The sequence below is a fragment of the Podarcis vaucheri genome (assembly GCF_965113315.1).
Source record: "Podarcis vaucheri genome assembly, chromosome: 6".
NCBI classification, from domain to species: domain Eukaryota; kingdom Metazoa; phylum Chordata; class Lepidosauria; order Squamata; family Lacertidae; genus Podarcis; species Podarcis vaucheri.
The window spans coordinates 56,499,621-56,524,443 of record NC_138764.1 but is presented as its reverse complement, the minus strand read 5'-3'; the positions used below and the strand labels follow the sequence as shown (position 1 = coordinate 56,524,443).

Genomic DNA, 24,823 nt, shown 5'->3' with positions numbered 1-24,823 from the left:
GTACCAGTTTTGATAATACATTTCTTCATTGTTGTCCAGTGTGTACACTTCTTTAAAGGAGCCACCAGATTAGTGTTGGTCCATCACTATGTTTGGCTTGGGATTACCTGCGGTATGTAATACAAAAACTGCATCAATCTTTTATTAAACTTCAAGTATCTCTGCAGGGCCTGTGGTTTATTTTGTGATTCTCAGAACTCTTTCCGATACAGCATACAATCTGTACATACAAGTCTAAACTTTCAGAATAAAAATGGTTTATTGCTAAACATGATTCTGCTGAAATCATTATTCCTTTGGACACAGAATATGTCCAAATGGCTTGAGGGATATTGCAAGGAAAAAGAAAGTGGGAAATGAGTCTTATAAAACATAGAATATATTGGGATCTAAGTCAAACTTGGGAAAATTCACATAATAAAAGTGTTATCCCTTCCCTCCCGGCTTCCATCCACTGTTGTTGTGGGTTCCTTCTGGTTTTAGGTTTCACCATGTTGCTTGCCCTTTTGGGGAAATAGGGAATTATGCATGATCTTGAATTTTATCAGTTGAATTCTGTATCTGTCAACTGGCTTCCACAATCTTTCTCTCCATGATTTCTCTATTACACTGTGAAGTTAAACCATGGACAGTGTTGAACAAAATGTCCTTAGACTCAAGAGACCATATAATTCCAGTAGTGATTTTAACAGCTATGCTTGTGGTGGCATTTGCTCTTAATGCACATGTTATCTCTAACATAGTCCTTGCTTCTCTTTCATATGTATTAGATACCTTCTTCTACTCACATGATGGAATGGAGCACATGGGTATTCTATGACACAGTAATTTGCTAACCTGTTTGACTAGTGCACTTCATTCTCTCTGTCACAGCATAGGAATAACTCAGAAAAGAAACTGCAAGGCATTTGAATAATAGTTATGAGGCATTAGTAGCTCCTCAAAGGCAGCATGAAGCTTGCTCCCTACTGAATTTCTGCTGTGGGACAAAAAATAGGTTCTTTTAGGGCTGCCTACCTGCTTCCTGGAAGGAATATAATTCTGGGCCAGAAGTATTTTTAATGTTTCACTCCAGTGTGATTGATCAGCTGCACATGTAGCACAAAAAATGCCGTGGTTAGAGTTTCTTTGCTGAATGTGTAGCCAGTACACTGATTTTATTGAGGAAGAGGAAATAGGAGCCTCTTGTAAACAAGTAATGGATTTATATGACAAGGGAAAAATGAACTTGTACTCTTGTGTTACAGATTCAGTGGTTCTTTCCTCTGACTCCGTTGGACGTTCAATAGGCTCAGGTACAACAATCCCTCCCCCTCCCTTCCCCCTCTCATAAAAAGACTGCCATTTAATTTATATGTGACAGCCATGTTGGGAGGCAGAGAAGAGGCTGTCAAGCCTAGTTCAGGATTACCCTTCAAAGTAACCCTTGAAAGAATTCTAGCAGATGAACTCTGTCTTCAAAAGGGAATTACTTAAAATTACTTTGTGTGCCATGGCAACTCAAAGCCACTTAGAGTGGAACTGCTTGTTTCCTAGTGTTGCATTTTTAGTGCTTCAGTTGTGAATTTGACTAAGCATTTGTTCTAAGTGGCAGATACATTAGATGCAGGGTGATACTATAGGACTTTATTTCAGTGATAGGGAGCCTGCTGCCTCTGGATATTACTGGACTTCAGCTTCCATTAGCCCCATCTAGCATGATCAGTGGTCAGAGATGATGGAAGTTTAGTTCAACAAAATCTAGAGTGCCACAGATTCCCCATTCCTGCCTTATTGTGCTCCTTGCCACCTCTCCACATTCCTCAAATCAGCTGACCTGTTGATTGCACAACGGATCCACATTGCACAAATGGTATTCCTCCATTCCCAGATAATATCCTGCCTTGTCATGCCATTTGGTGGAAAGGCTGGATATAAATTTAACTAAGGATAATGATAATATTTTCTTCTAGGCAGAGGGTTTAGTTGCATCTAATGTATAAATGTGGGACGCGGGTGGCGCTGTGGGTAAAACCTCAGCGCCTAGGACTTGCCGATTGCATGGTCGGCGGTTCGAATCCCCGCGGCGGGGTGCGCTCCCGCTGCTCGGTCCCAGCGCCTGCCAACCTAGCAGTTCGAAAGCACCCCCGGGTGCAAGTAGATAAATAGGGACCGCTTACTAGCAGGAAGGTAAATGGCGTTTCCGTGTGTGCTGCGCTGGCTCGCCAGAGCAGCTTTGTCACGCTGGCCACGTGACCCGGAAGTGTCTGCGGACAGCGCTGGCTCCCGGCCTTTAGAGTGAGATGAGCGCACAACCCTAGAGTCTGTCAAGACTGGCCCGTACGGGCAGGGGTACCTTTACCTTTACCTTTAATGTATAAATACACATGCACACCTTACCACCACCCCAACCATACAGTGGATTGTACACTAATTGGAGAAAAATACTCTTCCAAAAGAGAGTTCAGTTAAATAGATCACTTCTCCATTTTTGGGAAGAAATCCTGTTGAGGAATCTGTTCAGGAGGGAAAATGAAGGTATGCAAAGTTTTAAATGTGGAGTTTTAGCAATGTTTGTTGAGACATACGGAGTTTATGAGCCAGGGAGAAACTTCATTTTGCTTTTCGCTTGTGACTGAACTTTATAATCTTACAAATTGGAGCCTAAAAACAAATTCTGTCCCTTGGGCCACTTCAGGTCACCTATGAACCAGCACTGCATAGAGTGTACCTTCAGAGTGCTATTACTAGGATGGATCAGTGTTCTGGCTCATAGCCTTCTACCACAACACAAGTTCTGATATTCTGTTAAGGGCACGTACTCTGCAATGTGCGTTTCTGGAAGAGGAAGGGTAGGAAATTTCTCATTGTCCAGATTTTGTTGCAGTCCTAAAGAGGTGTGATGCCCCCAATAAAAGAAGCTTTGTTCCCCTCCCCTTTAAAAACTAGCCTCGTCCCACCCTCTCCCATTAAAAGCTGCTTTCAGGATTTCTAATTGTACTCTGGGAAGAATGTTTGCTGCCTTCCAACATGGTCCCAGGCTCCTGCCTGCACAATAATCAAGCACAGCTTGCTGCCTAACACTAATAGCAAAGCCTTGTTGAAAGGGTGCTGAGTTACTAACCTCAGATGGGGGTCTTTTAAAAAGCACAGGCTGCTTCCTGCTCTTCTTGCTTCATTCTTGAGAATGTGATCCTAAAGGCTGGTTGGGCAAGGGTGCATGATCTTGCTCACAGATTGCCCAGCTTTGCTTGAAGAAGGGAAATATCATTAAGTTTTAAAGAGATCCAGTTTAGTACTTGCAGATACTGTTGCGCTAGTATCTCTGTGTGGGGCAAACATCATGAGGTGTTAGAAGACAATAAAAAGTGGGGGGGATCAGTTCCTCTGTCTGCCTCAACAAAATTTGATTATTCAGTCTTTATACTAAAGTAGCCAGCCATGGAGAGAAAGCTTGGAACCAGTTACAGTTTGTTAAACAGCTGCATGTTAAAGTTAAGAGCTTTGGCTTTTTTGTGCTTCGAGCTCTGCCTACTAGAGAAAAAGCAGCTATGTAATAAGTTTGAGTTGTGTGGTCTGTTGCTGGACTGAGGGATAGCTTTCCTTGTTAAAACAGGAAGGAGAGAGAGAAAATCCACATCTCTTGTGCCTCTGTCATCTCTCCCATCACATCTTGCTGCAAACCTGGGAACAGGCAAAGCTAAGAGAGAACCTGTCGCTATTCCACGCATTCCAACCATTCCTAGTAGGTACTGCTTCAGGTTGGGGAGAGAAAGGGGGGGAAATCAAATGATACACACACTAAAGAAAAAATATTCTTCAAGGGTTGGAAACTTGCAATAGGTGACTTGGGAGTGGGTAGGTGCTTCCTCTGCTCATTGGGGCTCGGTTTGGATGATTTTAAATTTAAATTCCAGCTGTGTAGTTTTCCAATTATATGAATACATAATAACTCTGAATTTGCTCATAGTTCATGTTTACATCTATTTTTTCCTACCCTCATTTTCCGTTTTTACCTTCTGATTGATTCCTAGATTCTAAACAACTGAAACCAGAAATTTCTGTGACTGTATGAAATCCCTTCTACATTCATGACACCAGATGTTTTAAATGGAAAGTTGCATTAAACAACTTATAATGTCTTCTGTGTTCTTAAAAGTAAACTTAAAATAGGGTATCTGAGGGTGCATATTCATCTTTGAAAAATACCTTGCTATCTGAAAAAACACCTGTTTCCACATGAACCAATCCATGTGTTAAGATATGCTTCGGAGGCTCTTTACTAGCAGGCTGTACAATCAGAGATTAGGCAGGTAGCGACCACAGAACTGTTATTTTCAGTGGTGCTGTCCTGGTTCTGGAATCTCTTGCTGTGGCTGCTCACTTGGTACCTGTTGTGATAGGTTTCAGTGCCAAGACAAGTCCTTTTTATTTGCCCAGTCATTTAAGTCGTTTTTAGCAGCTATTTTATTTTTGTTTTTGTTTTACTCTGTTTTGTGTGACAATTTTTACTGGCTTACTATTTTTCTGTAGATTTTTATACACTGTTTTGAAAACTTTGATTTAAAAGCTGCTTCGGAAAAAGTTGAATTAATTAGCATGCATTTGGTTCAGTCACATGCAGGATACTGCATGCTTGCCCCAATCTGAAAAAAGAAATGTGATGCTCCAGGGCCTTGACAAGGTGCCATATCTATCAGCCTTCTTTCACTCTGGTGCACTCCAGATGTTTTGAACAACAACTCCTATCATCCCTGACCATTGGCTGTGCTGACTGGGACTGAAGGGAGGTTGAGTGCAGTGGTTCCCAAACTTTATGCCCCTGCACATCACTTGACACTTGCTGTGGGTCTTAGTGGATCACTTAATTATTTTTCTGCCTGTGGTCACAGTTATACAGTGGTGCCCCGTAAGGCGAATGCCTCGCAAGATGAAAAACTCGCTAGACGAAAGGGTTTTTCGGTTTTGCGTTGCTTCGCCAAACGAATTTCCCTATGGGCTTGCTTCACAAGATGAAAACGTCTTACGCTTTTTTAAAAAAGCCGCTTGAAGAGGCGCAGTTGCGACGGACCGTGCTTCGCAAGACGAAAAGACTCGCGGAACGAATTATTTTCGTCTTGCGAGGCACCACTGTAATGTGCTATGCCAGATGCTACATGATTTTTAATTGCATATTTATTACTTCTTTTATTTTTATATAGTGTATTTTGCAGTAATACAACTGAATTCTATTGTTTCAGATTGTAATATGATTATATACAATATATAAGAAATAAACAATTAATTAAATGCAAGTAATATGAATATTTAATGCGATAGATGTGCTGTCTCCCATCTTCAAATTAATAGATGTGCTGCAGAACACTCGAATGAGGTTCATGAACCGTTGTTGGTCCATGGTGTAATCCAAAACATCTGGAGAGTACCAGGTTGGAGAAGGATGTGTTATGTGTTGCTTTGACATTTTGTATGTGTAGGAAGGACTTTGTGGCTATTTAAAGTACTTCTCAGGTAGCCTCTATTAGGGAATCTAGTTCATAGCATACTGAAAAAGCAGGCCCTCTTCCTCTTACACCCCAGGGCATCAATTGAGGTGGTGAGGAAGTTGCAACACGTTTGTCCTTCCAGTCACATGGCTTCTCACTTTGAAGTTTTGGGTCAGACCTCTAGTCATTGTTCTGATTTTATGCCCCTATTAATTTTCCCAATCTTCTTCCTAGTGCCATATGTCCCTGAAGATGTGAAGTTGCTTGATGGCATAACTTGTGCATTACACATGTTCCTTCCTTTTCCATACCAGTTTTTATGACCAACGGCTCTACCTTTTCTTATCTTCTGTTGACTTCTGCCTTTCTACTCCAATATACATCTGGCCCCTTTTCATAGGAGTCTCTGTAGACTAGAACCTCTGGGGATAGGGAAGGATGCCTTTTGCTCTGAAAAAGCACCAGCCTACCTTCAAACCCTAAATGGTCATCTGTATGTGTTGAACCATTTTCTTGTGGGATTATTTCTGCTGTGTAGGAGACAGTTAGATTTAGAGCTTATCCAGATATTTGAAGTCCTGGGTGTTTTCCTTTTCCCAAGTCCCAGTGCAGTGAGCGCTGTAATGTGTCCAAATATAATGGATGAGTGTGTAAAGTAGCTTAGTTGCAGAGGGATAGCCTGTTTGCTGTCTCTCTCTCTCCCCCCCCCGACAAAAATTAATGGAGCACTGGAGATGTGCATTTCAGCCACGGAGAAGGGCGTATATTTTTAGAACAATCTAAAAAATGGCAGACATTGATGTTGGAGGCTGTTTTTATGGATAGCTTCAAGCAAGGGTTGGCAGACCACAGGCTTGATAGATCTTTGTTTTTTAGTAGAACCATGAGAACCACCAGCCACATGGGGGCAAAATGGGGGCACAAGCAGGCTTCTGCAATCTGCACACTTCTCATTTAAGGCCTCTGAGCAGAGCAATTTGGTTTCAGGCCTAGAACTGATCTCTTGATCATTTCACATGCAAATCTAGTCCTGGATACCCCTCAAGTTGTCTTTCTCTCAGTAACTTGAATTTCTAAAGGGTGTGTGTGTGGACTTTTAATGGCTTCTGTTGTTCAATATCTAGCAGTTAATTCCACCCCTGATAAATCACCTCAAGATTTGTCTGTGGATCCTGATCTGCCTTCTGCCTATCTCTGACTCACAGGACACACCAGTCAAGAAACTAGTCAATAACTTTATTAACTCTCTCAAAATAACAGAACAGGCACAGACGGTTCCTGCTACTAGTGCCACCTGGTGATTTAACTATACTGTGACACTGTCCACAGAAGTGACTAGAATTTTGATGTTGTCTTACTTTTTTTTTAGCACTACTTAGCTATACAGCGAGGGGATGCAGCCTCAGAAGTTTTGCCGGAGGGGAGTTATTATAATGCTAACCTTTTTAAAAGGCCACATAATGGAGCAAATACTTGAGGGTGTGTGTTTGTGTCTTGGCATTGTTGACATCAAACTTGCTATGCATTATGTGCCCTTGTGAATGTTTGAAGTACTGTTCTTAATTGCATTAAACCCAATAACTTTTCCATGTGACATTATATTGTGTTCTAGAAAATTCAGTGTCCCTGAAACAGACACACTTTGTTGATGGACGATGTCTGGATCACATGCAACGAAAGAACAAGAGTTGAAGAGTTATATTCAGTTTTGATAAATGGATAACTTTGAAAGGCCAGTTATGATTTCCAAGAATTGATTAATCTTCACAAAAGAATAATCTTCAGCAAAGAGCAAATCAATTTTGAAGGAGCGTTATCTTATATAATTATAATTATTGAAAAAAATATTAGGGATGTAGATTTGATCTAAGCATCTAAACTGATATTATCAACAATTGATAATAAAATAAAACTACCAAAGAGCACTTAGTGTCTATTTAAAATGAGAATCATGTCCCACTCTGCTATGCCTCTTCATTGTGTGTGGCTGTATAATTGCATTTGTCATCTACATGCTGACATACTACATACTTTCAACCACAGTATTTAGAATTTGACAATTGACTGGTTTAGTGTTCTTTGCCCACAATGTAAAAGATTCCATGATTCAATGAAACAGAGTGTGTCATGGCTAATCTGCTGTTTACTACCCTTGGTCTTATGCGGTTAGAAACTTGAATTGCATAATGCGAAGGGCACCAAAATAAATAATTCTGGATTTCAGGGTCTGGATTCCTGAATCAGAAAACTGTCTTTACCACTATCAGTGCCCCGGAGGGATACTATTAGAGGACCATGAATGATCTGTCTATTTTTTGTTACCAGATGCAAGAAACAAGCTTGTGTTAATGAAGCAAATGAGCTAATGTTTTCATCTGCCCTCATCTCTCCCTGTAGGGTTAGGTTAGGGAAATGGATTGCTACAATTAGAGGACTCTTACAATTCTTGAGATAGTTCTATTTCTCAAACCTGTTCTGACATCTTTCTGTCTTGCTTATGTATTACTTCTGGAGGAGGACCTGCTCTTGGGTAGGGCTGATACTAGGCAGCAGCATCTACTATTTCCTAGGAGGAAACATCCACGAGAGCTTAGCTTCCACATCATGTCTTTCCTGAGGGCATTTCTCAGTCTCATCTAATATTTCTTTGACTTGGGTGAAAGGTTTCTGAGAGTAACATTTGGAGCTTCTTGCTCTGGGGCTAAGCCTGTAGGGTTGCCATAATTTGAAGAGCAAAAAAGAGGACACATTTGCCAACTTCTACTTTTAACTATGGGACGCGGGTGGTGCTGTGGGTAAAACCTCAGTGCCTAGGACCTGCCGATCGTATGGTCGGCGGTTCGAATCCCCGCGGTGGGGTGAGCTCCCGTCGTTTGGTCCCAGCTCCTGCTCACCTAGCAGTTCGAAAGCACCCCTAAGTGCAAGTAGATAAATAGGTACCGCTTTATAGCGGGAAGGTAAACGGCGTTTCCGTGCACTGCGCTGGTGCTGGCTCGCCAGAGCAGCTTCGTAACGCTGGCCACGTGACCCGGAAGTGTCCTCGGACAGCCCTGGCTACCGGCCTCTTAAGCGAGATGAGCACGCAACCCCAGAGTCGGTCACGACTGGCCCGTTTGGGCAGGGGTACCTTTACCTTTTACTTTTAACTATGGCTCACTATGATGACTTTCATTTTACATACCCATGAAAAAGAGGACATGTCCTGGAAAAAGAGGACACATGGCAACCCTAGAAAGGGTACAACTGCATGCTCAGAAGGCCATTGCTTTCATGCTTGGAAGATTATTTTTTTTACTAGGTCCAAGGAAATGAAGGAGACTTCAGCTTCCCTATAAAGAAGGTAGTCCAGAACCTTTGCTTCCAGCCACTTCCTTCCTTCCTTCCTTCCTTCCTTCCTTCCTTCCTTCCTTCCTTCCATTTTTTCTATCCTTTTCTTCACAGCCAGGTGATCCCGGGGTGAGTCACATGGTAAAAGTACATAAATAAAATACAATGTTCATACCAAATAAACAATATAAATCATATAGTTCACTACATCTGCTCCTTTTTAAAAATAAACCAGGGGGCTCCATATCTCATCCACCAACCCCAAGACCCCAAGGCTTAGAAAAAGAGAAAAGTGTTTTTTATCATTTTAATTTTGTTTAATAAAATAAAGCAAATATAAAGAGCAAAAAGCAATACAGTTTCAGCAGGTTGAAAGCAGCACAAGGTTGGACATTATAATTGATCTTGTTCTAAAACATTACAAAAAACACCCCCCAAAACCTGTTATGCTGGTTTATATGTATTTTTTTGTACTAAGTTACTCAATCATAGTTACTATGGACCAAATTTTATCAATCTATTCAGATATAGTAGGAAATTGGCTTCTCCCCCTTCTACCTGCAGGGTTCTCCTTTGCATCCTGTCTATGAACAGAAGGAGCATATCTCTGATACGTTAGGATATCATATGCCCCTGGAAAATAAAATATTTCTGCTTAGTTAACTAAAATATGTCATTCCAGAAAATGATGAGGAAATAGTGTTTAGCTTTATAACTGCTGCTAATATAACAGCTAAAAAATAGGAGGAGGGGAGCATTTTTCACCCATTTCCCTCTTTCCCCGTAAGTTTGCTATGCTGCTTTTTGTGCTGCTTTCAAGAGTCCCCCAGCCCTCCCAAATACATTTGGAGGAACACCAAGGTGAATTGGCAAGAGATTCCCCTGTCCTCCACACACTACCAGGAGTGTTTTTAGCAGAAGTCTGCTCAAGGGATGCTCCCACCAGTGGGAGGAAACTTAGGTTCCCAGCCAGTATGTCCTGATGGTAGTTTTAAACAATGCTGTATTATTTATTTTTTAGAGAAAACTGCTGATGAATTAGAAAAGCATTTTATTTTAAGTTCGATGGTGAAGTCTGAGTTTGTCTTTTGTGATCCAGAATGCTCTACTTCAATGCTACTTTGAGGACATCTCTGCCTGGGCCAGTAGAGCTTTTTCTACTTGATAAATAATTGCCATGATTGCCCATAAAGTTTCATCAGTTTCAATGAATTGTAGAAGCTCATTTGTTCTGCAGAACATTTCCTTGGTTTCCTCCAGTTCATCTTTGGGTAACAGTGCTTCCTCCATGTTTTATATCCCCATGACAGTTTAATTGGGAGTTGGCTGATGGTTTGCCAATTCCTGTTGTACCTTGTTTGTCAAGTGCAGCAGTTCTTTTCTACTATTAGTCTCCTTTCCACCTCTCATCTCTATTGGCTATGGGATATGAATGTCTGTGGGTGGGAATCTCCATAGAAATAACCTTTAATCTAGTCTTGTAATAAAATATTCCTATGTCCTCTTATTTATTATTTGTTATCTTTTGCAGATCAAGTTGACTCGCCCCAGAGGTCACCAAGAACTTTTGCACATTACTTTTTTGTTAATATTATCTTTGACTTTTACTAGGAAATATGATACGGCTTCTGAAGTGGAGCAAAACCTCTTTTGTGAAACAGTCACTTAGGAATGTTTAACTACATTTACACAAGGATTCATAGCACTGAATGAAATCACAGTTTATGTAACAAAGACCTGCATGTGTCCAAGTACATAACTTTTTAGAGAAGAAAAGACAAAGATGATGCATATTCCCTTTCTTTTTGAGTTTTCTATGAGTTCTTTATACTCCTGTCTGGAAGATTTCCGTAGTTTTGAAGGCTGCCCTGAATTTACTGTGGAGAAGAAAAATATTCACATGCTTAGAATTTGCTATCTCTGACATAAGTCTGCGAATAAGCTCTGAGACTACCAGTCCCCATTTTCTTTACTCTTTTTTTGTCTCAGTCCTTGTTTATTCAGAAGATACATAGAGGCAAAACAGTGGATTACTAACTCTTTCATTGCTAAGGTGATATGGAGCTGGCCGAGTGCCACTGAGAAATGTTCTGGATGTGAGCCCAGAAAAGAAGTTTCTGAGGGGTCTAGTCAGGCATTTTCATGGGAAAGGAAATTTTACTGAAAATGCAGTACCTGAATTACATAACTTGCTAAACACTCTAAATCAAAGGATGACATTCATGACTGAAGACTGTTTATATGAATGTTTGCTCCGTGAGAAAAATATAAAGCAATTGGCTATAAAGTATCTTTATTGATATAATAGGTGCATGGAAGTTATTCTAGTTAAGGCTTTCATATTGGATATTATCTGTAAGAAATAGCAAGGAGAAATAAATAATGTTGGTTGGCTGTTACAAACAGCCAGCCCATTAAGTAGTTGTGTGCAAACCATGGTAAGGCCACTGGGTAAACTGTCATCAAGACTCAGTTTGGGATGGGAGGTTCCTTTCTCCCCAGAAACCAAAATAATCACTGCACAGGTGAACTGTGGCATCACTTCTCATCTACACCTACCTGTTCCTCTGTGATATTTTTCAGGGAAAGTTATTATCCGTTGTCTATTGTATATATATATACACACACGCATATCCCAAGGGCCTTACAAGAGCACTCCAGTATTCAGATTGTGACCCAAAGAAACTCACACTGTGCTCTTGTGTATTTCAGAAAACATGTTAGTTTCTGGGCCAACTCTACTAGGCAAGAGAGCTGTCTTCTAGCAGAATAGAACTAGGGTTGCAATGGTAAATAGTTCCCCTAGCATATTTCAGCTACATCCTGCCCAGACAGTCATCTTAATTCCATAAGGGTTTATTCCTTAAACATTACCGTATTTTTCCATGTATAAGATGACATTATTTCTGATTTTTTAATGATAAATTGAGGGTCGTCTTATACACGGGTTAATATGCTAAGTAAGCGAGGGCTGGTACTATGGTGGTAGCAATGAAATGTCCAAGAGGAGGCATCTTATCCCCTCTTCCCGGCTTAGGAAGAGTATTTGGTGAGTGCCAGTATGTGGTGTATTATGGCACCAGTTCCGTCAGCCAGAGCGGGGGATCATCAAAAAGCTGCTCAACAGCTCAGCAAACTTACAAAAGAAACTCCACAACTGTTGAGGGCTCCCAAAAATAGGGGTCGTCTTATACATGGGGTCATGTTATACACGAAAAAATACGGTACTCTGTAGTTTGCAGACATGTATACGCGTATGTCCCAAGGAAACGTTGTAACAGTCCTAGAATCATAGAATTGTAGAGTTGGAAGGGACCCAGAGGGTCATCTAGTCCAACCTTCTGCGATGCAGGAATCTCAACTAAATTATACATGACAGATGCTTAACCTCTGCTTAAAGAAACTCCAAAGAAGGAGAGGCCACCACCTCTTGTGGGAGTCCGTTCCACTGTGGAGCAACTCTTACCATCAGAAATTATTCCTGATGTTTAGTCAAAATCTCCTTTCTTGTAACTTGAATCCATTGGTTCAGGTCCGTTCAGTAAGAGAAAGATTAGTCTGAACTCTCACCAATATAATGAATTCCCTAACTCTCCGAATAGATTGAAACTGTGAAACAGGTTTCTCAAACTAGAAACTTTTAATGAACATCGGCATGGGCACACCACATTTTGTAGAACTGCTTGTCTCAGACATTAGAAGGCAAGATTCAGAAACAGGAGGCTAAAAGCTAATACCAGTGAACCTCAATGGAAGGTTGTCTTGGAGCCAGAGTTAACCATGTATTACTATTATCCAAAAGTGCGAAGAATCTAGATTCATTCATGGTCTTTCTGTGTTGTCTTATTAGGAAACTTGAAATCAGTTAACCTAATCAGTTAGGTTAGGCTGATTGGCCACCAAAATTCCCATTGCAAACTGAGGCTATGACAAGTAAGGTGGTACATACAAAGAGAGCAAATGGATGGAATTTACCGTATTTTTCGCTCTATAACACGCACCTGACCATAACACGCACATCGTTTTTAGAGGAGGAAAACAAGGGAAAAAATATTCTGAATGAAACAGTGGACGTATCATTTTTGTGCTTCATGCTGTGGCCACAGACATGTGATCTGATGGTGAATTTGGGGTGACCCAATGCAAAAATCCTGAGAATCCCTGTGGATCCATGCTTTGTAACCACGTTTTTGCACCATTGCAGCCCCAGGCAACAGTGGGTGCGTGATTTTTTTTGGGGGGGGCAGGCTGTAGCCATGGACATGCTATGTGCTCTGATGGTGAATTTTGGCTGACCCAATGCAAAGATCCTGAGGATCCATGTGGACCCATACTTTTTAACCACATTTTTGCACCATTGCAGCCCCAGGCAACAGTGGGTGCGTGATTTTTTTTTGGGGGGGACAGGCTGTAGTCATGGACATGCTATGTGCTCTGATGGGGAATTTTGGCTGACCCAATGCAAAGATCCTGAGGATCCATGTGGATCCATGCTTTGTAACCATGTTTTTGCACCATTGCAGCCCCAGGCAACAGTGGGTGCGTGATTTTTTTTTTTGGGGGGGACAGGCTGTAGCCATGGACATGCTATGTGCTCTGATGGTGAATTTTGGCTGACCCAATGCAAAGATCCTGAGGATCCATGTGGATCCATGCTTTGTAACCACGTTTTTGCACCATTGCAGCCCCAGGCAACAGTGGGTGCGTGATTTTTTTTGGGGGGGACAGGCTGTAGTCATGGACATGCTATGTGCTCTGATGGGGAATTTTGGCTGACCCAATGCAAAGATCCTGAGGATCCATGTGGATCCATGCTTTGTAACCACATTTTAAGTGGGGAGGGAAGGAAAAACACAGAAGGCTAAGAATGCAGGAGAGGGCTATAACGTGAGGAAAGGAAGGCAAAAGTTCCCCCCCACCCACCCACACAAGCCAGCCAGCGTGTGCTCTCTCTCTCTCTCTCTCCCTCTTTAAATGGAAGAAAGCATATTTGAATGCTGTGTGTCTCCAAAAACAAAAAGCAGGAAGTCAAATCAGAATTTTAAGCCGAACCTGTAATCTCTCTTCCCTTCACAAACATTGTTCCTCCGGAGCAGGGAGAGGATAGAAGGACGGACGCTCTGCTTTCCCCTCTACTTGCCTGGAGGGGAGGGGCTTCCCCTGCTCTTTGTTCCGTTTGAGCAAACACAGTAACGAAACAGAGAGGGCGGGCAGTAAGACCCTGAGGCAGAATGCAGGAAAGCTGCCACTTCCTCTCTTCAGGCTTCCCTTCTCCCTGAAGCGCGGTTTGATTTTTGCCTCATTTTTCGGCTCCAGGGACCACACATTCGCTCCATAACACGCACAGACATTTCCCCTTCCTTTTTAGGAGAAAAAATCTGCGTGTTATAGAGCGAAAAATACGGTATGCATAGAGCATGGGTCAGTTCCCATAACCAGCAGTGTACAGTGGTACCTCGCAAGACGAATGCCTCGCAAGACGAAAGAGTTTTCTGTTTTTTGATTCGTTCCGCAAGACGAATTTCCCTATGGGCTTGCTTTGCAAGACGAAACCTTTTTCTTAAAGCCGCTAAGCTGTTAATAGCCGCTAAGCCGTTAATAGCCGCTAAGCCGCTAATAGCCGCTAAGCTGCTAATAGCCGTGCTTCGCAAGACGAAAAACCGCAAGACGAAGAGACTCGCGGAACGGATTAATTTCGCCTTGCGAGGCACCACTGTATAGGCATATTTCTAGAACTGTACCACAAATGTGCACGTAGCCCCTTAGCATAAAAGTGGGCTGTACCTCTTATTCTTTTAATGAGAGCAGACATTATAGATCCCATAAGAAGGAATGTTGTCAGGTAGCAGCTGAAGTTGTAGTATCTGTGTTCTTTGGTTTGACTTGTGTATACAATTTTTCATAATTATGCTTGTGGAGTATTTAGTCCGTTTTGTGGTTTGGCCCCTGAGGAATACACACTAGAGACAAATTAGTTTCCTTCTCTCTGTGTAAACATGTGGATGCAGCTGGAAAATGTGAAGGTGGATGGATTGTACATGCGTTTGCTCTTTCTGCTGTGTTGTCTGTTTGGGTGGTCTGTTGGGAGCTGGGCAATTAGACTAAGCATTTCTCACTTAACTGTCCAGCAGTTAAACTGATCCTGGATGTTCAGAGGAAAGTTCCATATTTGTGCCAGTGTTTAGCTTGGCATGAAAAGTGTGTAGTTTATTGAGCTTGCTGTGCTTGGCTGTAAGTCTGTTTGTGTTATTTCTGCTACACTTTTATTATTAAATCGTTGGCAGTGGTAGGTTCTCATTTGAAACTAGGGTGCCCTATAGCTTAGAAGAATATGTTTTTATCTCTCTTGACCCAAGGCCTAGTGTGCTTTGGGTATGAGGGGAAATTGTTTTCTTGTACTTGTGATATGCTAGGGTTATCTGTGACACATTGCACTATGCGGTACAAAGAAAGTTAGTCACATGTTTTCATATTTTTGTTCCCTATGTTCTTAATGTTTCTACTTTCCTTAATTGAGTAAGATAGCTCTGCTTGAATCGTTTCAGATGGGCAGGAGTTCCTCTTCACATCTCTTAGTATAGCAAGGTCAAGTTTCCCTAATTATTCATTCGTCAGTGTTCTCATGCAGTGAATGCTTTTGTTGCCCTTTATTTCAGGTGTAGCTTTCTCTATGATATCCAGAATAGCAACAGGTCGCAAACATTTGTTAAGATTGATGCACTCATTAGCATATTTGTTTGAATTGTTCTTTCTTAATACTTACCTATATATATTTTTTTAAAGTGTGAAATTTCTCAGTTTTTGATGCATGGAATAAAACATTTTTACCTCTTTTTTATTACCCCTATACTTGAAATTTGAAATATTTGCAGTATCTACTTGACCAGGCATAGGCAAACTTGGCCCTCCAGGTGTTTTGGAACTACAACTCCCATCATGCCTGACCACTGGTCTTGTTAGCGAGGGGTGATGGGAGTTGTAGTCCCAAAACATCTGGAGGGCTGAGTTTGCCTATGCCTGTACTTGACTATCAATGGCAAATTTGGATGGCCTTTTAGGCTACAAACTATAAATTATCATGCAAGCACAACATTAATTATTATTGAATATGTATGATATAATTTACTTTCTTATAAATCAATCTGAGAACTGATTATTCAAATTTTATATATATATATATGAATTTCTCTTTCAGTTATGAGTCTGAAGAATCTTCAGCTTGTGAATGTGGATCTCCCACCTTCCTCTGTATGCTCTTATGAGAATTGCACCACACACATGTGTATCAGTAATAGACATTTTGAGATACTTTTTTAAAGATAGAAGTGATAAGACTACTCCTTAAGAAGCTCTCATTGGATTAGAATAATCTAAGCAATTACTGGCCAGTTTCCTATCTCTCCATCTTGGGCAAGGTTCTTGAGTAGGTGGTCATGACCAGATCCAAGTGCTCTTGGAGGAAACTGATTTTCTAGATCCATTTCAGTTGGGGTTTTGGCCCGGTTTTGGCACAGAAACTTGCTTTGGTCACCCTATATAAAGACCTTTGTTGGGAGAGAGACAGGAAAAATATGTCCTTGGTCATTCTTCTTGACTTCTTCTGGAGCAGCTATCAGAGTAGGCGGTGGGTGGCATTCCTTTTCAGTGGTTCCAGTCCTACGTGGACAGTCTTTTCCAGAAGGTGATGCTTGAGGAGTGCTCTTTGACCCCATGGAGGCTTCATTGTGGGGTTCCTCAGGGTTCATTTTATATCCCATGCTGTTTAACATTTACATGAAACTTTTGAGTGGGTTCATCTGGAGCTTTGGAGTCTGTTGTCAATAATACACTGATGACACACAGCTCTACTTCTCCTTTACCATTGTCTTTCCTTGGTAATGGACTGGATGACAGCCAACAAATTGAAGCTCAATGCAGATAAGACTGAACCACTGTTAGTGGGTGGTTCTCTACACTGGATGGATGGGAGGTTGCCTGCTCCTGATGGGGTTGCTCTCCCTTTGAAAGAGTGGGTATGTAGCTTGGGGATACTCTTGGAACCTTTGCTGTTGCTTGATGCTAAATTGGCTTTGGTGGCATGGCCCAGCTGTGTCCCTATCTGCACAGTGAGAGCCTAACTTCTGTTGTTAATTACTCTGGTAACCTCTAAGTTAGATTACTGCAACACATTATATGTGGTGCTGCCTCTGAAGATGGTTTGGAAACTTCAGCTGGTGCAGAATTCGGCAGCCAGGTTGCTCACTGGGGCAATAATATGTTTGAGCATATTAGACTGATCCTGGCCTGACTGTTGCTTGTAAGCTAGTTTCCAGGTCCGATTCAAAGTGCTGCTTTTGACCTATAAAGCCTTAAACAGCCCAGCACTTCAATACCTCAAGCACCACCTCTCCCCGTATAAACTGACCTGGACTGTTCAATCATCATCTGAGACCCTTCTTCATGTGCTTCCTCCATGCGAAGTCCAGAGGGTGGCAATACAAGAACATGCCTTTTCTGCAGTTCAGAGAGTCAGAGTATGGCTCTTCAATAAGTAACAAGGGTAGATTGTATTGCCACAGTAAAGGGTCACTAGGGGTCTGTTGGGTTTAATAGGTCTGAAGGAAGCTTAAAATTCAATTTGCATAATGTATGACACTTGGTTGTTTGCATCAAATTTATATTGATGCCCACAAGATTTTGTATGGTATTGCAACAAATGACTGAGATATCCACCCATGTCGATCCCCACCCAAAGTGACTGGTGCCTGTTATGAGTATCATTGCTCAGGAGATACCTAGCAAATCCACAATGCTTAATCTTTAGTTGAAGGCACTGGAATTTTAGAGTGTTCAGAGCTACCTGTCTTAAGCTGTATTTCATTTATATTCCTTGGAACTTTTTGCCTGTTGCAGACTTTGTGTTGATCATGGGATTTATTCAATTGTTTCCTGCATGATTTTACCTCTTGCAGCCCAAATGTGTAGATAATATGGATCAGGGAAAGTATATAACACTTGCTTTCAGATTTGCACTCCCTCAGTGTTAATGATTTGTCTTCTCAATAACCTCCCTAAAGGAAAGTTTAATTATATAGTATGTCTTGTAATTAAAATGCTGTTTCTCAAAATGCAGTATTGTTGGCTTGAAAATGTGACATTATTATCTTGTCTTTTTAAAAGAATGTTGTGTTTTTGCTGGGGTATGGTGAGGTGATGGAATTCATTTGAAAGTTTATTTGACTTGATGAGAAGGTGTAAATGCAGCCTGTAAATTTTGCACATCAGCACTTGAAGCAGCTGGAAGCAGGGCTGCTACTGTTCCTCCTTTGCTAGGCAGGAATGCAATTTGGATTGAAACCTCTGTAAGACTTGAGACTGCCAAATGGAACAGGATGGGAGGTTGTTGATACTCCCTTCTGCTATACCCTTTTGAGTAAAAATGCAAGGGTTAAATGTAGTTCTTGGCTATGCTTTATACAGACTACAGCATGTGGAAATCATAGAATCATAGAATCATAGAGTTGGGAAGAGACCACAAGGGCCATCGAGTCCAACCCCCTGCCAAGCAGGAAACACCATCAGAGCACTCCTGACATATGGTTATCAAGCCTCTGCTTAAAGACCTCCAAAGAAGGAGACTCCACCACACTCCTTGGCAGCAAATTCCACTGTCGAACAGCTCTTACTGTCAGCAAGTTCTTCCTAATGTTTAGGTGGAAGTATATAAATACCCAATCAAAAAACAATTATTCTGGGGTGTCTTGCGCTGTTTCTATAGGGAAACCTATATTGAAAGTCTTCCCCAAGTAAATGCAGGCTCTGTATTTAATTGTGGCAGGAGTTACAAAATAATCTGTTAGAAGGTGAATGATCATGCTTCAGAAAATTTGCATGACAACTCACGTTCAGGATCAAGTTGAAAGAAGTATGTGTGTATATAGAAAATGCAAGTGCATCTTTATTCTTTTTTCTAGGTTCTTTATGTAAAATAGTCTATTTAGTTCTGACTTTAGAAATTAAGAAACCAGAAATTATTCATCTGATGGTACATTTAACAAGAACTTCTTGGTTTATTAACCATGCTGTCATATCCAGTTTCTAAACTTTTATGCCCTTCACAAAAAATTATCTTTTTAAAAAGTTTCTGCTCTCTTGTAGGACACCTGATGATGAAAAGTTGTATTGCCTTAATTACCTGAACTCTTCTGCTTTTGTCTTTCAGAATATGACAAACTGGGATTTCTCCTGCAGCTGGATTCCAGACTGTGAGTAGAACTATGGAAAGGCTTTTTATTGATCTAACATTATCAGTTTCCTCTGGAGACAAAATAGATTCTGATCCCTAGCTCTGTACGGTAGTGCTCAGTAGTATAGCACAAAATTAACAGAGCTGGTTGGCAGCTTCTTCCTATTTTGCTCACAACTTTTCTCTTGGTCAATAAGATTCACAATTGCACTTTTTGTTGTTGATAGCTGATTGCACTGCACAGTCTCTTCTCAGGAATAAGACCAATGGTGGTAACCTGTACTCCCCCTCCCCAATTTGGCAACTGTATTTTTTTTAATGTTGTTTTTATTAGTACTGAGAAGCAACTGGTGCTGTTGAGCCCTGTCATAGCTCTGGTATTTCAACCTCTTCTCCAAGACTAGTGTGACCATAGGGATGTGATCTCCCTCTCTATCTTCTCATTGGATCGATCTGACCTGATGAATATTCCTATCTGTTCATAAGTAAGGTATATCACCTTGCCTTGTGTATGTCATAAACTTTAAAATTAGAACTACAGTGGTGCCCCGCAAGATGAATGCCTCGCAAGACAGAAAACTCGCTAGACGAAAGGGTTTTCCGTTTTGGAGGTGCTTCGCAAAACGAATTTCCTATGGGCTTGCTTCGCAAGACGACAATGTCTTGCGAGTTCCTGCTGGTTTCCCCCCCTTCCCCCCTTTTTCTAAGCCGCTAAGCCACTTATCAGCTGATCCGATCAGCAGATAAGCCGCTAAAAGCCGCTAATAATGCTAATCCGCTAATCCGTCAATGGGCTTGCTTCGCAAGACGAAAAAACCGCTAGACGAAGAGAATCACAGAACGGATTCTTTTCGTCTTGCGAGGCACCACTGTAAACTTGTAAAATGACAGATCACATTCCCTGAACAGGTTTCAAAGGGCAGAAGCTTAACATTATTTTAGATGTGGGTGCTCCATAGTTGACTGAAAAAGTCAACCTGTGCTGTCAGGCTTACAGTCTAGAATACATGACACAAAATGAAAATGGAATGGAAGTGGGGAGAAAATAAGCAAATTACAAGTTTTTAGTTACAAGTTCTAATAACTAGATGGCGAGCGGATGTGTTAAGAAATTGCTGCTCTCAGGTATAACAAAGGAATGGATCTGCATTCCTTCTCTTGCTTTTGCTGCAGCCTGATGTAATGGCTGTAATGTAATGACTGTCAATGGAGGACAGAGCCTGGCTTCTCAGCAGAGTTGGTTGTGGCCCAGCATCCCTTCTTTTCCTTCCCCTGTTGTAGCCAGATATTAATGGCTGCTGCCAAGTGACAGTAGACGGAGCTGTCATTCAAAACATCTGAAGGGCATCAGGGTGGGAATTGCTGTAGTAAGGGCATACACAGTTATCTGAATAATGCAGTGATAAATTACAGAGGAAATGGTAGAATTAAATTTTCTCAAGCAACTTCATTCAAACTAATTGTGAGTGCTTGTCCTACACATAGAGTAAACTTGGGGGGGAAATTAAATTTGAACAATTGTCAGCAATTGTGTTTAATATTGTGCTTTTTCTGTTGCTTCATTTCAGGTTACTATTTAATAGCCAGTGCAGAAGTATAAAACAGGTGTGAAATGAAGACTAGATTGAAGTAAGCCATAACCAGTGATAAGGTGCAGAGAACTATGTTAGTCTGTAGCAGTAAGAAGATATAATAACAAAGTGTGACACTGTGAGGCATGGGTGGGGAACTGTTTCCAGCAGGCAGAATGGCTGCTAAGGTTGTCCAACCCCTGTGGGCCATTTTGGCATTCTGTCAGGTGGCACATTTTCCTTTGCCCTTGCAGTTTGTAATCAAAACATATGGCTAAAGGCAAAGAACTTAACAAGTGCTGCTGATCAGGTGGCAGGTAGGCAGGAAAATGGCCTTCTGGCTAAAATGATCCCTATTTAGGCCCACAGGTCAGAAGTTCCCCACCACTGCTATAAGGCATGCTGACTAGTTTGTGGCACACATAATTTCCCTCAAGCAGGGGAAGGTTTTGTAAGATTCATTCACATATATGCCACTTTCCACCTTCTGATAAGATGTGTATACACACATGCATATACGTGCACACACACGCATATATGAGTTAAGGTATGGAAGAATATGACAACACCAGCACCCTTTTATTTCAGTTTTTCATGTGTTCATGTTCTTCCTTATGCCATGCCCTATTAGTTTTCAGTGTATGCATTTTTCTGTATGCACTTATTCCTCTTCTAACTCATCACATATTATTAAAATATTGTAGCCAGGACTCAGCCTTTCTGTATGTGGAAGACTGGAAGCCAACAAGTCTCATCAGAAGAGAGTTAGTAGAATAGAATTGGCTAGCTCACTAGCATTATTCCTCTCTTCTTTGAGTGCATCCACTGACTCAGATCAGATGGAGCAACTTTTTGCTTCAACTTCAAGATTCCATGAGGAAGACTTCATCAGCGGACATAAAAAAAAGTGATTCATGCTTTAAGTGTTCTAGTTTGAAGTAGGAATGAGCCAGGCCATTCCTCCCTGTTCTTCTATTTTGGAGATACCTCTCACTCACTAACTTCCAGCGCTCTTCCCTTCTTAAGCAGAGGGACTGGATCGTGGCCTGTATGAATTATGAATATTGACCAAGTAGAAGGTAGTATCCAGTCTAGCCCAGTGTTGTTTGCTCTGACTGGCAGTGGCTCTATGGAGCATATGCAGAGGTTTTTCTGCACCTGTTAAAAGTCTCCTTTTAACTGGAAATGCCAAGGATTTGTTAGTGCCTCTTGTGGAGGCCAGTTTGGGCTTCATTTCAAACTTCAGGAACTAATAAGTTCTGAATGTAGACCACAAATTCCTGTCAATAATTAAAGGTATAGTCATTTGATTTGATTTTTTTAATCTGCCCTACCTATTTTGAAGGGGGTTGTCAACAATTTTAACAAAAAAAAAACCCCACATTATTTACAAAAATAGATAATTTGGGCAATTTCATGCAAATCACTAACTGAGGTCAACCATTTATGTTAGATGTGCTAGCGAGAGAAATCTAATGTCTGCTAACGAATAAGATTTAAGGTTAATTTGGGGCAACAGTCTGTCCATGTTATTTTGTTAATTTGTTTTTAGATCCAAATTCCTAAATACTCCAGCCCATCAAAAGGCAATGGTTGATATAAGTGAGCATTACACAGAGTTCCAATTTATTCAAAATCTTGAGTACCTAGCAAGAATTCTGAATTTGGTGACTACCGTATTTTTCGCTCTATAAGATGCACCAGACCACAAGACGCACCTAGTCTTTGGAGGAGGAGAACAAGAAAAAAAAAATTCTGAATCTCAGAAGCCAGAACAGCAAGAGGGATCGCTGCGCAGTGAAAGCAGCAATCCCTCTTGCTGTTCTGGCTTCTGGGATAGCTGTACAGCCTGCATTCGCTCCATAAGATGCACACACATTTCCCCTTACTTTTTAGGAGGAAAAAAGTGAGTCTTATAGAGCAAAAAATACGGTACCTGCACAGGTCAGGTATAGCTGATTGGGTAGTTGTACCAAAAAGAAATATTTGGATAGATTACCTGGACATTTAGAAAGCATACATGAACTAAATATTGTTGTAATGGATTAGGAAATGCAGTATTATTCAAATATTGTTGATTTTACTAACAGAGGGGTGTGTGTGTGTGTGTGCGCGCGTGTGCGTGATTTAAAAATGAAATATTACATTTTTTCATTGAAGCCCACAGTTTTCCGGTGGAACTGTATATAGCATGCTTTCCTTTGATCCATTAGCAATCACTGGATGTTTCCAGTGCAATAGCAGTGTCTTGTTGCAAAAATGGAAGATGCCAAATGTGGAAAACAATATTTTCGCATATTGGCAAGAAAGTCAAAGGAAAGGGTTAAAAACTAATCTATCTCTCTCTCCAGAGCTCAATGCAGAAGATAATCCTGGGGCAGGGAGAGGTTCAGAGTGGAAGACATCTGGGCATGGTGCTGCATGGATATTATGTTCTGGTTGATGACCCTGTTGACAGAAATGGTTTCATTATATGGCTGTTTTGTAGATGTGATTGCCCCTGTGGAATTCTATTGCTGATATGTAACTCTGTAACAGTGCCTTAATTGGTGATGGTGTCTCCATGCCTGTATGACTTTGTGAAACAGAGCTTACTGAGCTCTGACAGGGAATTCTTTATCATTTTACCAACAAAGATAAAACAAATGAAGAAACTGTTTTTTGTTAAACTAGCTTTTGAATAATGCATATTCCTTGGCTCATAGCCATGATGCATCTATATTTGGGATGTTATTCAACTGGTGTAAATATAATGTGGTATTTTACATTGGGCTGCTTATGACTTTCTCTTTCTTGTGATCTCTGCCTCTTTTTTTACATTGTTGACGTTCAGCCTGTACTGTTCAATGTGACGTAAGTCACACTTGTTATGTTCGCAGCTAGGTAATGATTGCTTGGTATTATTTTCTAGAATTCATGGGAATTGAAAGGAAATGAGAAAAGGAGGCTTTCAGTATATCAAGGGGGGAATATTAAGAGTGAGCACTGTGTGAAACTGCATGCGGGCTAATATTGTCAGGCTGAAGTTCTGCCAAATAAGCTGTGTTCACACTGAAAATGAAAAGTTGGGGTGCAGAAAAGAGGGCAGCCTCATAGGTTTTTTTTAATTGGGTGGTAACTTGCACATAAAGCTTTAATCAAATCGGCAGCTGCTACACTTACTGACAGGCACACTGTAAGCTGAATGGCTCTGGCAGACATTTTAGGCACTATATGTAAATTATGCGAAGCTATAGATTGTAGGACTGTTTCTTGACCCATATAAACGTACTTGGCAGTCATTCCATTGTCTAGCCTGTCGCTAGAAGAGTAACCTTGCATCAACAGTCTGTGCTTAATCAACTCCATAAATAATTGCAGATGGCAGCGTTACTACAGCATGTATTTTGAAGCCCAGAAACATGGATTTGCTATAAACCACACAGATTAACTAAAATAGTGTGTGTGGTAGTAAATAAACTATAGTATTTATTTGGTGGCTGCATTAGTTACTTGCAATGTTAGTGTCAGGTGCTGTGTGCACATACATTCACAAACTTTTAGTAGTGCTGGCTCCAGGGAGATCACATAATTGAAACTAAGGACTCATGGGAGGACTTCCCCACCAGCCATTTTCCAGACATTCTGCAAGCTCTGAGGATTTGTCTTTGTTTTATTACATACTTGTGTTATATCTCCCATATCTATACTAGAAAGGACATATTACACTGTAATTGCAAACTTCTTTGTAAGAAATAAAATGTGTAGAAATTGAGGTCTTTGTCCAAAATAAGAGGAGAGCCAAAAATAACAACCTTCAACCTCTCAAACCCAAATGAAACTCAACCCAGACTGCGAGAAAACCATAAAAATGGAGGCAGCCTAAGCTTAGGAACCCATGGAACTTGAGTTACTAGTGTTTATTTAAATGTCTTCCCTACACAGCATTAACAAAAGCTTAAGCAGATTCCTTTGCCTCTTATTTCTGGGATGGTCTTGCGAACAGTGTTTTTCCACTTGAAGCTGAAGACACAAGTATTTAAGTTTTAGGAGGGCATAAATAAATACTTTGGCAGATCTGACTACTTTTACACATACCGTGATTGCATTCAGATTAGATTACTGCAGTGCACTCGATGTGAGGCTTCCCATAAAGAAGTTCAGAAACTACAGCTGGTGCCGAGTGCTGTGTTCAGCTTTGTGGAATATATTACTTCCGTATTATGTGAATTGCAATGGCTTCCTGTTTGTATCCA

At 41.0% G+C, this 24,823-nt stretch overlaps 1 protein-coding gene and 1 long non-coding RNA gene across 10 annotated transcripts in view; one reads left to right on the top strand and one right to left on the bottom strand.

Moving 5' to 3' along the window:
* Positions 1-24,823, top strand: part of ST3GAL3 (ST3 beta-galactoside alpha-2,3-sialyltransferase 3) — a 184,169-nt gene that overhangs the window by 42,672 nt on the left and 116,674 nt on the right. For 5 of the 9 annotated variants that reach the window (XR_014221310.1, XM_082228914.1, XM_082228913.1 and 2 more), the window contains exons 3-4: positions 1,248-1,295; positions 18,994-19,036. The exons of 1 other annotated variant lie outside the window; for it this stretch is intronic. Coding sequence is in view for 7 of the 8 variants with exons in the window: in XM_082228914.1 (XP_082085040.1) it covers positions 1,248-1,295; positions 18,994-19,036 (91 nt within the window). In the remaining variant the exon portion in view is untranslated. Of the gene's footprint in view, positions 1-1,247; positions 1,296-18,993; positions 19,037-20,382; positions 20,480-20,585; positions 20,647-24,823 lie in introns of those variants that run through there. 3 more of the 9 variants (XM_082228917.1, XM_082228918.1, XM_082228915.1) reach the window with 3 other exon arrangements.
* On the bottom strand, positions 9,086-19,055 carry LOC309535658. Its single transcript, XR_014221337.1, has 2 exons — positions 18,967-19,055; positions 9,086-10,669 (listed from the first exon to the last, which is right to left on the bottom strand). It is a non-coding gene; the product is annotated as an uncharacterized lncRNA (long non-coding RNA).